We start from the raw sequence: 16454 nt of genomic DNA, 5'->3' as shown, positions 1-16454 counted from the left end.
AACATGACTCATCTCTCTTTAATCCTTAGTGTGCTTCAACGTATAGAAAATATTTTAAAGTAGATAAAAGATATACATAAATATAGAAGTTCAAGTTTGGGGAATCCTCACTTTACATATCAGAAAAATTTCTGAACAGCTACAATCCGGCAGACACCTTGGAATAAATATTCCATTATGGATCATACTCAGCTCCCCACAATGACCACCACCAAGACAAGAGTTTTGACTTCTGGTTTATTTTAATGCTTCCCTCTTGTCTCCAATCCCACCTTGCTGACATGTTTCAGGTTAATGTATCTCCTTCTGTATTTTTGCTCCTTGACACGAAACCCAAGTATTTCTTTGTTAACCTCAACTTTCACTTCTGTCTTACTTTATTCTTAGGCTAGGTCATGAAACAATTTTTTGAACTAAGCACAGGAAAAACATTTTGATCATCAGTTAATGTCTGCCAGAATACAGAAAAAAATATATAATGTAAAGATAGGGTGAAAGAAAAAATAAGAGATTAATATGTCTATATATTTACAAAAGACCACTGTATATATGCTGTTGGCTCTCTCTCTCTCTCTCTCTCTCTCTCTTCAGGAAAATCCACAACGGTATAATTGATATATCAAAAAGTAAATACTTGGATTATACAACTTCTGCTTCGATCTGGAAATGGCTAGATTATAAAGGCTTCATAGTGCATGTATTTTAAAAAACCAAGTTCCCTAGTTTAGTGTGTATGTAATTTGATTTATCTAAATAAAAGCTGTACAAATAAGACTAAGAATACCTTAGATTTGAAAGCTGTACTGTTACAGTTTACATAGCACTTCAACATTCATCATGTCATATGAGATTTTATACACACAATACATCTCTAAAGTTAGTAGTTATTTTAATCTAGTTTAAAAATGAAAAAAACCAAACAAACCAAAAACCAAAAAACAAAGGTTCAGAGAAGTTAAGTCCCTTGTCCAAATCATTCAGCTGGTTTAGTTGCAAATAGAGGACTTACATACAGGTTTTCTGATTCAAAGCCCATTATTCTCTCCAGGACATCATGTTAACATCTAAAACCACGCTGTAACTGTAACATGTAAAGTTTACATGTCTAAGACTTAACATGCTAACTCTTTGACAAGTCTGTATTAGAGTATGTTTGATTAATAAAAGCTTCTTGAAGTCTGTATTGTTTTACAGGCAAATGCCTAAGCAAATTTGAGCCAATAATAAGACACTAGAATAATATAAAGACTGCATTAAAATATGCTTTTAAGATAAAGATACATAGTAGCTCTCCAATAAATTCCTGTTAAAAATAAAAATAATAGTATTTAAAGGCAAAGGGATTTAACGTACAATGCCTAAATGAAATACAAGAATCACAGAGAGATGGAATGAATGTTAAAATCCAGTTCTTCTCCTCTGACTGGTATGACAAGTTATATTATGCATTTATCTTCAACTACTGAACCCTTAATATATTCGAAGGGAAAAGAGAGATTAAACAACAGGTAAAATTAATACATGGTAATGGAAGTCTACATTAGTAGACCAGTAGATTAGTTTACATATAGTTCCTTTGCAGAGGATTATAAATTGCAAAATGGCACAAGGCAGGCTTCTGGGATGCTGAAAATGTTCTATGTCTTGACCTGAGAAAATGGGCAGATACATGTAAAATTTCATCAAGCTATGTCATCAAGCTGTTCTCAAGATTTGTGTACTCTGCCGTATATATGGAATGCCTCAAAAAATTAAAAAAATAAAATTATAGCAAAACATAACATGGGAAACCAAGAAGTTAAAATATGTAAGAAGCTAGAGAGAGCACAACAGAAAGTATTATTATGGGGTCCCCATCAGAGCCTTCCCCTATCATGAGAAGGTAAAGAGTACACAAAAGCTCTGTCTGAACAATTTTCATAGAAATTTTTCTATGATGAAGAGAAGTCAAACAAAAGCCAGTCAACTGGAGAGCTTTCTGAAGACAATTTTCCCGTTAATTTTGGATAACTGAATCATTAATGCAAAAACTCAGTCAATTTATGAGAAATATATCTTTAAAACACCCAAATACTAGATATAATAATATTAGAAACCAAATACAGCATTAAGTAGTCATATCCAGAAACTATCATTTCTCAAAAGATGTAAAGAATGTAAAAGTTATTTGCATATATATATACACATAAACACACGTACATGTACCTATTTCTCAGCTTATCCACTGTGGCTTTTATAGAAATGACTTAATCCTTAGGTTTTCCTGTAAATGGAATGGGACTTATAACATCTCTATCAGTACACTCAATGTTTTCTTACTGAAGTCACCCCGACGCTGTCTCAAAACCTATAGAGCATTGAGCTAAAATTTGCCTTGGCAGTTATGAAGCCAGATGCAGGAAAGCGTAAAACATAAATTCTGCCGACTGCTATGAAGTCTTAAAGCCCCACGGCAAGGAGAGTCTGTGGAAAGTGAGTGACCGCCCTGCAAGGCTCTTTGAAAGCAGGTGTTTGGGAACATGAATTTCAGCTACGTGAATTCTCAGAAATGGACAAAAACTGACTACTATGGGGTGAGGGGTGCTAGAAAAGTCGCTTTTGCCAAATCCAGGCCTCACTGTCTCTACTATGAAGCTCCAATGTCTGGAATACGGTCGACATGCAAATCTGTAGTCAAGAGCATTAAAAAAGTAAGTGCAGTTAAAAATTGTTGGTGTATAACAACTCATTACTTTATCTATAAGAGATAACCAAACACAAATTCAGAGGCCCAGTTTTGCTTCACCCCTCTGAAATAAAATATGGCAGAAGCTGCCATTTTCATTCATTTGACCTTTAATAATATAACCTTTTGATTTTCAAGTGTGCTTTGGACTAGTATATAAAGTTACAGTCTTCAATTTCACCATAGGTAATGCTACTTATAAACAACCTTGAGGACCTTACCTTGGCCTATGACGACCATGCATGCAGCCATTCAAACATGCATTCATGCAACATAGCAGCACACAACACAGTGCAAAAATGGCAAAGAAAACCAAGTGATGGCCATGCTAGTATTTGTTCAAGGGTCTCCTTACCAAATAGTGAAATCCTATGCCTGACAAGAACTCCAAGTTTGCAGAATAGGCTGAAGACAAAAGAAAAACAAAAGAGAAAAGGGAAAAGGGGGAAGGGAAGGTAGAAAAGACAGGGAGAAATTAAATTAAAATAAAACAAAAAAAAAAGAAGAAGAAAAAAAAGAAAAATAAACAGCTGATATATGAGCCGGAAAAAAGCAACATGATGTCACGCAGAAAGAATCAATTCTCTGAGCAGAGTGTGGAGTAAAGATATTAAAGAAAGAGTCTCTGAGTGCGTATCTTTAACATGGTTAAAAAAGCACATATTATAAGGAATCAAAAAAAAAAATTGAAAGCAAAGCTAATTAATATAAAAGCCATCTATATGAACCCCGTAAGAATATAACTACTAAAAACCACAAGGAGAAAAATTTAATTTTATCTGCCCCAAAGTACTACTGAAGTTCTAGAAATTTGTTGTTGTTGTTATGGACATTATTTAACAATGGAAGTATGGTGCTTTGGGCATAAAATGTTTACTTTTAGTATGTTTTATCATTTGACCTTTCCTTCTCCCTGACCTTGACCACACCCCTTACACATATACCAAAGCATCCAGTGAATCTGAACACAATGAACTAGAGAGAGAATTTAAACAACTGATAATCCCTCAGAGAAAAACGTTACAGGTGTGATAACTTAAAGGGCTTCTAATGCTAATTCATGAGTTGAACATATATTTCCTCTAGACTAAGTTCCTGGGTCTTCATGCCCTTCCTGGTGGTCACCAATGGGAGATTCCAAATAAGGGGGCCCAGCACTCAACATGATGGCATTGGTACGCACTAATGCTCGGATCACAACCCAGAGCCTGGGCAATACCCGTTCTTGTCCTGTCACATCTGTCACCAGGCAGTCTGGTGGCTTTCTTGCTGGGCCCTGTTTTTAGGAACATCTTTCACTCAGTTCCATGCTACAATCCCTACTAAACATCCCTCAGGATTCAGCTCAGACATGTTTACTCCAAGAAGCCTTTTCTAACACCGGGTGTTCCATCACCACTCCCAACCCAAGCTCAAAGAAGTCCCCTCCCAGCCAGGGGCCATCTGCAAATATCTACCAGGACACTTAACCTCCCATATTACAACTGACACTATTTTCACTTCTAGCCAACACTCTTCTGAACCCTCAGAGAGCACCGGTGGTCCACAGCCAGAACTTACCAAAGCTCTAACCTTGAAAATCCACTTGTACAGCACCCCCCACACTCAGCTTGATTTTCCCAATGATGATGACAGCTATGTCCTCACTGCCCCATCCTCTCTTGCAAAGCTTTCCCATCACCAGCAGTGTGCAGATGTACACTCGTCAGGACTGGGGAGACAGGCTCTATGCCATGGAATACAATGATGGCAACTGCTCGTGGCAGAATGGGAGAAAGGAGTCAGGATCACCTTTGTGATGTGAACCACTTTTATTACAGTAGGTTTTGGCCATCATCTCTCACTTCAGTAACAATGCGAAATAACGTATTGGTGAAAATTAATTATATAGGGCATGGGGTAGCTTTTTCAAGAAAACATTCATCCGCAAATGCTTAAGTGACTTCGAGGTCTTGGGAAATCTCTTATCAGTGCTAAATTTTTTTCAAACAAAGATCTATTCAAGTAGATGTTAGACATAAGATTAGACATTAGCCACCCCCCTCACCGCCCCCCCCCCCAGTGGCATTATTTATCTTTAGGCTATAACTGAAATGAACAAAGACAATAAAACAAAAGCAACTTTCTCCAGGTGCCCTCATTCACTGAGCTTTCTGTGTGTTAACAAGGATCTGTCTCCATGTAAAGAGAGTGATTACATGTTAGAATTGTACACATTTTGGATTCTTGGAATCTAGTCTATTTTAAGCGATATCTTTTACATCTTACTCGCTGACACTCTCTAGTATCCAGAGTGAAACATTCTGCAATGATGTTGAATTTATAATACTAGGATTATGTTTTTAACCTATGAATTTGAATTACAAATTTATAATACTAGAATTATGTTTTAATCTAGACCCGGGGTGTTTTGCGGTGATAGGAAACAGAATTGCTCTGTATCCTGAGCACATTTATGTTGGAGAATCTCTTCGAAAAAAATGACTTCTTATGATATCAGCTGCTTCCTAACTCTAGGTGTTCCTAATTAGTAACAGATGTGCCACCAGAGAGAAATACAGATATATAGAAAGCTAGGTCCTAAGAAAAGACAAATCGTATCTCTCTCCCTTCCTGTGTCATCCTCTTTCAGCGTGTAGCTTCTGTGCAGACTCTAAGGTTTGATAATTATAAACTTTGGCCTATAGTTTTTCTAAAGACAATTTCCATAATCCCGTTATCCCCTTTCTCTATATCCCTTCATTATTAACATTCTTAAGAATTCATTCTGCAGTTTCCTCCCTGACTCATTGCCTTGTGAGTTTGCTTTCCACCTCATCACTCTCCTGAAAACACTCTCTTGTTCTCAATACCCTCTAAGTAGCAAATCTAATAACCTCCTTTTCAGTCTCTATCCTGGAGAGCTCTCCACAGTACTTGGCATCATTAACTACTTAAATCTGTGAAACTCTGGTTCCTGTTTTACAGTATTACTTCCCACTTCCTCTCTAATTAATTGTTCTCTCTATTCTTCAAAGATCCACTTCTGAAAACCCGGGAAATGTAATAATTCTCCAAGTTTTGGTTCAGACCTTTCAGCTTCTCTCCGATTCTCCCTTAGTTTCATCTGCTTTCAGAGCTTCGAGCAGGAGATGGGTATAGATAATCCCCAAATATGTCATTTCTTGCCCTGATCTCTCCAACACCAAACACCTACCTCCCACTTTCTGCTGGAGATCTCCAGCTGAATGACCTGTTAGTACTTTATCCTTCCATACGTACCTCTTTAACCAAATTTAAACTCTTCTTCTCAAAACTAGTTCTTCTGAAGTTTCTTGTTTTTGCTAGTGAGACCAACATTGTTCCAACCACTAAGCACTGAAACTTCAGCCCCAGGTTGGCCTCCTCCTTTCTACTTGAGATAGGACTCATTACCGAGGCATGCTTATTTTCCCTCTTCCGTGTTTCTCAGACGCAGCCCCTCTCTGCATTTACATCTCCTGTGCACTCCCAGCACTTTATATATGGCTCATTTACACACATCACAACATAGTTCATGGTTAGCTCTATATGTAAGTGTCTCCTCAGCTATACTTCTAAGTCCATTAAAGTTGGGAACTGTGCTGTTGTATCTGTGTGTTTATCCTCAGACCTAGGACAGCACCTTGTACCCGCGGGGCATTCAGAATACTTGCTGAACAAACCCACGGGTAGCACCACCCACTGGAAGTAGCACTTCTGTTACAACAGCTTGCACCCCTGCCATAGCTCCTAACGCCTGCGATGGCTTCCCAGCCATGCTACTCTTATCAATCCCTTATGCTCCCAGACTGTCCTCATTCTTCTATTTAAAAAGCATCAATGGCTTCTTAGTGCTAATGAATTAAGTAAAAAGATATTTTGAGTTACTCTCAATTACAGTGTTCCATCATGAATCTACATAACCTATATTTCTCCTAAATGACCAGCTTCTATGCTGTACGTTGTTATCTAAAAAATATACCTTTTTCTTAATCTCTGACCTACATATTTTTTAAGATCAACTTTGAATGTCATGACTTCCATAAATCTCCAGCCCATCCATACCCATCTAAGGGGTTCTCACTTTACTTTGAATCCTATAGCACCGCTCAGCTTTCTGCTATTGGAACAATATTTATTCCCATATACTTAGCCACTGCCATGTATACTCCTGGAGTGCAGATACCCCATCTAACTCATCTCTGTGGACAGGAGAATACTGACTTTAGACGGGAAATGCTCGATACCTAATTTCTAGTACCGGGAGGTATCTAAACAACTAATGAGAACAACCTGGTTTTAATTGTGGAGAAATTAATTTAGACCCACATAACTACTGCTACACCCAACTGTTAAACACAAATTAAAACGATCATGGCAATGCTTATCATGTGTATGCAGGTATGCTTGTTTATTCACAGTAGCAGGGCCGTTTTTTTTTTTAAACCCGTTTTATTGTATTTTTTATGTATTTTCCTCATTGAAGTCATATTTAACTGAAGTAGTAAGAAATCAGAGATTTACAAATTTCAGTGATTCCATTTCAACATGCCAAACAAATTATTTAATTTGTTTTTGTTAATGTGATAGTGATGTTGGTTGTTTTAAAACATATCTTTATGATTATTAAAGTAAGATTATTTTCATTTTAAAAACTTAGAAAACTCATAAAAATAGTAATATAAAATCTACAATGCACTACCTAAAGAAAACAACCATTAACATTAAATTTATCCCTTACCAGTACTTTTCTATACATAAAAATTTAGGTTCTTTTAAAAAATCCGAATCAATACTATTTGAACAAATGTTTTATTTTTTAAATGATAGTTTTCCTAAGTTATCATGTATTTGTATCCATCATCATTTTAATGACTGGACAACATGTACCATAATTTATTTATCATCACCTTATTCATTTTTCAACTCCGATTTTTTTCTCTCTGAGGATAAGTTCTACCTATGTTTGGCATTAAAGTACTGTGAAGAAATCAGTTACTTCTGTTGTTATGTCTCTCATTCCTGTGTGTTGGAATTTTAATGGCATACATTCCCTTTTTCAGAAGTGCTAGTGGGAGAAGTAAAACTTACCAACCCTCTTTCCAAGAAGTGAAGAAAAAAACTGAAGATGAAATCATTAAAAACTGAGGCAGTGTTATTAAAGGCCCCAAAACTACGTCAACGGAGGCTAGCACAGAATCGTGATGTTCTTCTGATTTCTTCTATGAGGGATATAGTTGGTAAAGGAGAATTAGTTACTTCTGTAGTTAGTGAACAGTTCTTAGAGTAAAACTGAAAAATGAATGGCGAAAACAAGACACAATAAAAGGGGAAGGGAAAGAGCAGAACTTGCGTAATTTTTTTTCATTTTTTTCCCTATATTCTCCAACTGTATTTTGATTTATGTTAATGAGTGTGATTAAATTAACAACACCCTCTAGGAACAAAGTTTCTGTTACAAAAGGTTAACCGGCCAGGAAAGACTATGAGACTTTGCAGTAGCCTTGGTTCCATCGTGTTTAACGATAACTTGGTGTCCTGGTGTTTTCCAGCTACTGTGTGCACTCACCACCCACAGGGGAACACGGGGCCAGTGGTGTAGATGAGCGCACGTGTGAAATGAGGATAGATGGGTCTCTCTCTCTCCTAGGGAAGGCGGAAAGAAGGCCATGCCATAGTGGGGAAGGGGAGGGGATTATTTGCATCTTGGAAAGTAGCTCTTCCTTCCCTTTCCTTCTGGTAACACAGTTGGTGGAAACAAAGTGAGTCACTGAATGGATTCTCTGTTATTTTAACTATCAACCATTTTATCAACTTCACAGGAAGCTTATTATTTGAAGAAGTTTGGAAACATTTTTAATGCTGCTGCAATCCTACATCACATGATTGGCTACCTATTGGTTGGTAGACAACCAACTAGACAATAAATTTGAGTAAAGAGATGAGCTTAAGATCCCACCCCCAGTGCTATGCACCGCAGGAATCTTACTTCCTCTTTACCCTCTGGGGACAGTCTATATTCAATGTCATCTCACCCTGTCCAACAGGCTGATACTGCACTGCCATTCAACATATCATTAAAGTCAAGTCTATGCTATGAATCTAAAACTGCTCTAAAAAAAAGTCTTAAGAAAAAAAAAAGAGGTTTGTTTCCCAGGCAAGCCGCTGATGACAGATCCATAGATACTGTGAAATGATAAATGCATACTCTTTTAAGATGTTAAACTTGTGATAATACTGCTAAACAGCAATAGATAACTAAAAAAAGTTAAGACCAAGGAAAGCCTGTATTCTACTTTATACAGGGTACTCATTTTTACAGAAATGTTTTTCAAATACAATCTAAAAGCTTGGTTTGGACTCCTGTGCAATGTAATACAGAAGAAGATTTTCTCAGTAATTGATTCTCATGTATACTAAGTTCTGACAGAATTTTGAGGACTCAAACTTGAAATCCCCAGCAGAATCACAAATAAATCTCCGAAGAATACTTGGGTTTAAAGAGAAATAAGAAAGCATTGCTAGGATGCTGGCTTGACTGGTGTGAGCAGAGAACTTTAAAAAGTATATATGTTTACTTCATTTTATCCCAAGATTGCTCATAATTTTTTAAAATTTCAAGTTATAATTTTTGAAAATGAGATTCTGCCCTCCTGAAAAATACAGGCTGCCAAAAACATTAGATTGAATAAATTTTAGGGAATCCAATGTTAAAAAGCATCATTTAACAAAAAATACTAATACACTGATGCATCTCCAGCCTCTACTTGTGGATTCTGTATTGAGTATTTTGTTCCTTCTACTCAGCATTACATTTAGCAGTAAAATATAAGAAAACTCAACACCTAGAACACATGTATTAACTTGCCCAAACCATCCTTCTCATAGTGTTTGATTCCAAGGGGCCAGGGGCCAGGGAACATGGGTGGGAACTCTTTGCATGATCCTACTTCAAGAACCTGAGATGCTCTTTCTCAAAAGGAAATACACTTAAACAATAGTCTTTATTTGTTATAGCTGTTTACCTAGTCACCATTTCTTTCTCTTTGTTTGATGCATGTCCTCCAGAACAGAGAGGTCTGCTTGCTGCAGATAAGAAGTATAAACGATGGTTTTTGAAATACTGATCAATTAAAGGAAGAACAACCTGAAAGAAAGGAAAAGAAAACAGATCTACACAGTGGACTCTTCCAGGGGATGAATGAGTGCTGAGTTTTTAGAGCAGCCAGAGTTCTGTCCACATGCAATAAGTCCCCAATATCCACAGCCATGCCAGTCAGCACCATTTCAAAGTATGCCTCTCATAAGTTTCACTCTACTGTCTCCAGTCCCTGTGTGTGTGTGTGTGTGTGTGTGTGTGTGTGTGTGCGCACATGTGTGTAATTATAAAAAAACACATCAAATTTTCAGTGGTTTGAAATTAATCTTAATATTTTCTCAAAATGAAACAGTCTTAATATTTTCACATCATGCGGTTCCGTGCCTGACAGGTTCAAAAATAATCAGTGATGACCTTCTACTGAGTCTCTACTACATCTGAGGATTGTAACTGATATGCTATCATTTCATGTATCCCAGTAACCACTCTGTATGGTAGGTGCCATCATCCCTGATTTCTAGGTATTAAACTGAGATGTAGAAAGTGAATGATTTACTCAAAGTCACATTGCCACTTACCTACCTGCACAAAGCTCTTACCTGGCCTCTGTCGAAGCCCACCTCCCAATTCTGCCCTCCAATTCTGCTGGCTGTTGGCCAATTCCTCCCCCTCCCCCGTCCACAGGCTTTGTACCTGCCATTCCCTCTGTCTGAAATGCTCTCCCCACACCCCGTAACCTACTCATTTCACTCCTCCTGCAGGCCTCAGTGCAGTGGCACTTCATCAGATAAGCCTTCGCAGGCCTGTCAACTAGATAAACTCCCTGTATCCTCTGGTCTTTGAACATCATTTGCAATTTTATATTTTATATGTATGATTTTTGGGTTAGTTTCTCTCCCTAAGAGTCTATAGGGCACACAAGAGAAAGAAACATTTCTGGGTTTGTTTCCCATTAAAGCCCTCTCCTGGCCTCTATGACTACTGCTTGTTCTGTTTCATTTACCACTGACGCACCGGCGCTTAGGACCTTGCTGCAAGCCTGTAGCAAGCACTAGATAAATATTTGTTGAATAAATAAATGAAAAAAGTAATAATAACTGGCATTACCAGTATTTAGACTCAAGCCTGTCTAAATACATTTTTTCCCCTACAAGGTAGGTATATTTTTTAATAATAGGAATACAAAAGCTTTTAGTGATCTTCCTAGGAAGTGGTGACACTGCCTGAACTTACTGACTGACATATAATAGGTACTCAATAAATATGTGAATGAATGAATCACAGACTTAGTAGAAATTAAGCCACATTAGGCATGCATCTGCAAACAAAATCACTAGGGGCGCTGAGTGCACAGGCAATGAAATACAAGAATGTATTTTAAAGTGTGATTAGAGGCCATGAATACTGCACTTCTGATCACTGGTTCTCAAGGGCGATTACATCCTAGCAGAACAGATAACCAGCAATGTGCAGCCCAAGACAGACTGCAGAGGACTGATACAGATTTTGGGTGCAATACTGAGTAGAAAGAAAAGACAAGGGAAATCTCCCTTACAGTAAAGGGTACAATTCTGAAAACATATAATAGAAACCAAATATTAATCAATCAAAATAACATGTCACTTTGTAAATGACCTATAACCACCAAAATGCAAGTACTTTGAGAGGAAATGGACGGAAATCATTAGGTCTTCAGGTTAACGAAAACATATTGTAAATAAGAAAGCTTCCCAAGGGCATTCTGTCTTTGTGATAGTGAATCTCCAGGACATAATTCAATGCATGGCACAGACTAGGCTCAGAGTAAACACTGAGGACGTGAAGGGACCCAATGTGGACACTCTGCAATTCTTCATCTCCTTCCCGTACTGGCTGGAATGTGCACACAGCAAATTCCTGATGAATTCGTATTAAACGGAATAAATAAAAATCATGGGATATACTCTAAATATGAACAATTGATCCTCTCTGAGCCTCAGTTTTCCTCTTCTGAGTAGGATTCAGGTCCCACAATAAGGATTCTATAGTATAGGTTCTTATAACGCACCCACTGATAAATTAACTCATGCTTTTCCTCTTTAACAAAGAAATATTCATCTAAAAATTTTAAATCAGAACAATATTCAAATGTTAGGAAATAGATGTTTCTCCTTTATGTCATATGATAAAGCCAAAAAAGAGAACTTTGAGTCAGACTTCAATGAGAACAAAGTCATTTGAGAAATACGGTACGGAGAGCAGAGCGAGTTAAAGCATGACCAAAGGTGCCGGGAGCACATTTATCCCACATGATTCATGCAGTTATTTTCATGCCACAGAATATCTACTTAGAGTAGAATTTACATTTGTAGACAAGTGCATTCCACAAAGAGGCAACGATCTAGAGAGTATATTTGGTAAACAAACATATTGAAGGAAAAACAGGACAGATTGTATACTGTACTTTAGCAAAGAACTTGATTTCTTGTTCATAAGGGAAATGTTCTCCTTTGCTTCTGCTGCCACCATCTGTAGACATGAAGAGGTTTTAGGTACACGTTGCACTTCAAACATTGCAAGATATTCACCCCAAGTGCTAAGTTTAGAACACATTGCTAAATGCGTTACCCCACTAAACTGAATACACAAATATAAAGGCTAACTTCAGCCGTGTAATTAAAAAAAAGATTAAAGACATACCCAAATCAAAATAAAAAAGTTCTTGAGACAGCCCATACACGTGGTTACGAGCACAAACATACTGGTGTAGCTTTGAGATCTGATTGACATGTAGGGAGGAAACTGGAATAAAGTAAAAATCCCACATTTTTAGCAGTAAAATCCCACATTCTCTCTCAGTAAGAAAGAAGCTCCCTGGGGTGAGAAAAGTGAGTGGAAAATAAGTAAACATAATTTGTTAGATTTTAACACGGACCTCTAAATAAAGATAGTGACTTCTTGGTGTGACTACAAGTTACAGCCTTTAATATTAATATACCAATGGAAAAATTTCAGGAAGCCAGTGCCTGTAATGAGGGGGAGGACCACAGCTGTAATACTAGGTTGGAAAATTAACATTCTGCTAAAGAATAAAAAAGTTCACCGGTGTCAAAAGATAATTTCCATAAGCGAAGCAAAAAGCACCGAATTTTCCCCATGGTGTAGAAAATGAGTTCAAGGTTAAGAACTGATTGACCGAATGCGTTTAGCTTAGAAGGTGGCCTTTCCTACCTCCCTCATGCATACCAAGGAGGTTTCATGCATATGGAAGAGGTAGTAATAAACTATAATAACCACGATGCAATGCAGAACAGATTGGAGAGCTAAGAATTTCAGAACTGGATATAAGGTTTCAGTAAAATCTGTAAGCAGAGCTTCCATATTTTATAAGAATCAAACTGACTTTTGCTTGAAAAAGTTCTTTTGCACATAGAAATAAAAACAATTTGAAATACGCTTTATTAAATCTTAAGCATACATTCAGGATAATTTTTAGAGAACTTAGGTAATACTTTGTAAAATCAGACAGTGCTCTTCCCATGAATAAGTAAAAGAAAATAATGGCTTTTCAATACTTGCGAATTTCAATTTCTTTTAAATCACTTTTGTACTAAATCTCTCTCAAGCATATTATGCAGAATGGCTGGATTCACCTAAGGGACCTTCTCATATAAATGTTATTAAGACAGAAGTTTGTACCTATCTAAATCTGCTAATATTTCAAAGAACTAAACAAGAAATATCTTTCCTTTCACTATATATTTTAACAAAAATGCCTCTGTAGAAAATGTGAAAAGATTTGGAGAGAATATGATCTGTGATGTAATACAAAAATTCAAAAAAGGCATAGGCATATTCTTACCATCACCATGAGTCTATGTTTAAGAAAGAATATATTAGAGATGTGCTGCAAAGGCAATAAAGTGAAAGATAAAAGAACAAGGTATTGCAGAAATTTTGGTTTTTAGTAATAATGAAAATGAAAACAAATGATTGTGTAGACAATCTCAACTGTGCTTCTCCTCTTGACAGAGCTCTTGTACATAATTTGCCTTGACAAAGCCACCTGAAAAAGGAACAGGTAACAGCAGCAATTGTAAAAAAAAAAAACAAACTAATTTTGTTGGGCTCTATATTAATCTAACCTTATTTCTCCCCAGAATTCTGTTCATAAGACCTTCTCTATCCTATAGAAAGAAAGAAATGTGTGAAGTGGGTGAATCTGCCCTGTAGTCAGCTTTAGTTAGCTTCTCACCACTCCTTATACACAAACGCTGTCCTAGGAGGTTTATTCAGAAACTTGAATATAATGTGAGTAAAGCAAAGCCTAAACACATTTTACCCTTCAAAGTTCTGTTTTTGCTACCCATACATAAGCAAAAACTTATTTTCTTATTCCCTTTCCAAATGATCACTCTTTATTCCCTCTTCTCCTCTCTCTTGTCAAAAAAAGAAGGCTGGATCCCAGAGCTGCTACTCATACAGATACTTTTAAATGTGGATTAGAAATGTCAACACTTAACTTTGTGCATAAAAGCTTCAAAAATTCACCATGGCCTCATGCTTGTTCTTTGGTCAAATTTCATTCAGACTAATTTGGCTACTAGTCAAGATGACTATCATATTTTAAAAATATATTGTTGGATGAGTTACAAAGAGACTGCATATTATAGATTAGTTTGTATAATTGGCCTTCATGAAAAAGATGGTTAAGAGAGCAAAAATATAGCATTTGTACTGTAGCTAAAGAAGCAGATGGAAAAAGAGGGAGGTTCTTTAAGAGAACGATGCTCAAGTAGAAAATCTCGAATCACATTTGGGATCCAGGGGCCAGGAACAAGAAAATACCAGAGCTCGAATTTCTATAAACTTTAATCTGATGCTGTACTGAAAACTAATATAAATCCTAAGAAAACAGCAGCAAAAAGAGCCCTTGGTTAGGAGGGGTTTGTTGCTGATGTATCGTTAAGGGATCTAGGACTATGGGCCCCAAGGAAAGGGGCTGAAAACAGAAAGAATGAGGGTTAAAAAACCAAAACAAAACAGAAAGAGAAACTTAAAACTGGAAAAGAAAATAAGAAGATCACCACCAGCAGAGCACACTGCCTTTCAAAAAGGACCAAACTCTACTTCTTTATATCCTAATACCAACCAGTGGCTGGAAGGGGATCTGACACAAAGGTGAGTAATTGACAATGTGAATTTTAATTCAACAATGCTGAGGACAAACACAAAATAAGAGAAGTGAGAGGAGGCTGTCTTGATGATCTGTTCTGAATCTTAGATTTAAAATAAGGAGTTCTTTTTGTACTTAAATGGCACTGAGCCAGATGGGGAAGAGGTCTTTCCTTTTACTCTAAGAGAATAATCAAGTATTCTGTATTGCAGATACTCTAATATAAATGTGTAACCCTGCAAAGGCTAAACTCAAGGCCTTTACATTGTCTAGAAATTTGGAGAATCCATAGGGTTTTAGTTTAGTTTTTTTTAAGAGCAGAGAAATTAATTTCATAAGAAAAGATTTAAGTGTACCTTAAAATCTGATGTCCATCCAAGGTATATTTCAAAATGAAAAATCAATGCCAATAAACATTTTAAGGAGAAAAGTATTACATGTTAGATTTTTTTAAGTTCTCAAAATTTACCCATCCTTAACAATGAGTTTGCCTATTGACTTTTAGACTCAAATTAGTATTACGATGGATAGAAAGTGTTTATACCATCCGGGGGCAGACCACAAGCATCCCAGTAGTCTACGCTGTTCTATCTCCTGATGTTGTAAATGTTAAGAAGAACAAAAACTGGGCTGTTAGTAATAGGACTATGGTACCTACCAAACTCCAGGATATACTGGTGGGCTTCGTCCACATAGCGAATGAGTTGCTGAAGGAAACTATAGGCAAATCGTTTCTCAATAGAAGGTGTGTCCAATTCCAGGTCCTTGAATCCTCTAGAACAGCAAAAAGGAAAGATGGATACCAACATCTACAAAGACTGTTAGAAGGTAAGGTAAAAAAGAAATATATTTTGTTAAATACCTATACATAGAGAAGTATATTTAACATTTTACATATAGCAATATATAGATGTGTATATATACACACACACAGATATAGATAAATCTGCAAGGTTAGCTAATATTCTTGTAGCTAAAAACAAAAAAGATTTAATTTATAAAAAATACTTTGCACCTGATATAAAACTGTACTAAATAACTATTACTATGTAATAAAATGTTGCGTTTAGAAAAATAGAGTGTCATTTTTGCCTAGGGATTTTGCCTAAATGATGGATGGGGACTTAACATAAGAAGTGTAAGGAACTCAATCATGTGGCACAACAGCTAAGGGCATTAATGTTTCTGACACGTATATTTTGAACATACTAAATAGTAGCTCTAAGATTTAAAGAGATCACTGAGTTCATTTTCAGCCTTAAATCTGATAGGGATATTTAAATATTCAGTCTTACAACGAGAATGTGTAACTGGAGAAGGTGTGCTTTTACCTGGATACAGCATAGCCATTGATCTGCAGGAACTTGAGGATGTCCTGTGCTTTTTCCCTATCCTTGGCTTTCTCTTTGGCCGTCAGTGTATCATAGGGTACCAGCAGGGGATGGTTTCCACCTCCTAAGAGGACGTCAAGACAA

The 16454-nt window shown here is 36.8% G+C and overlaps 1 protein-coding gene across 1 annotated transcript in view; it reads right to left on the bottom strand.

Annotated features, from left to right (window-relative positions):
• The window catches only part of RYR2 (ryanodine receptor 2), a 772975-nt gene that overhangs the window by 139479 nt on the left and 617042 nt on the right, over positions 1-16454 (bottom strand). Inside the window, exons 59-63 of the mRNA XM_059899659.1 lie at positions 16311-16434; positions 15638-15753; positions 12268-12332; positions 9751-9872; positions 3081-3130 (exon numbers count right to left, since the gene is read on the bottom strand). Of these exons, the coding sequence (XP_059755642.1) occupies positions 3081-3130; positions 9751-9872; positions 12268-12332; positions 15638-15753; positions 16311-16434 (477 nt within the window). The remainder of the gene's footprint in view (positions 1-3080; positions 3131-9750; positions 9873-12267; positions 12333-15637; positions 15754-16310; positions 16435-16454) is intronic.

This window comes from Balaenoptera ricei, chromosome 16 (assembly GCF_028023285.1).
Source record: "Balaenoptera ricei isolate mBalRic1 chromosome 16, mBalRic1.hap2, whole genome shotgun sequence".
NCBI classification, from domain to species: domain Eukaryota; kingdom Metazoa; phylum Chordata; class Mammalia; order Artiodactyla; family Balaenopteridae; genus Balaenoptera; species Balaenoptera ricei.
This window is presented reverse-complemented; position numbering and strand designations above follow the sequence as displayed.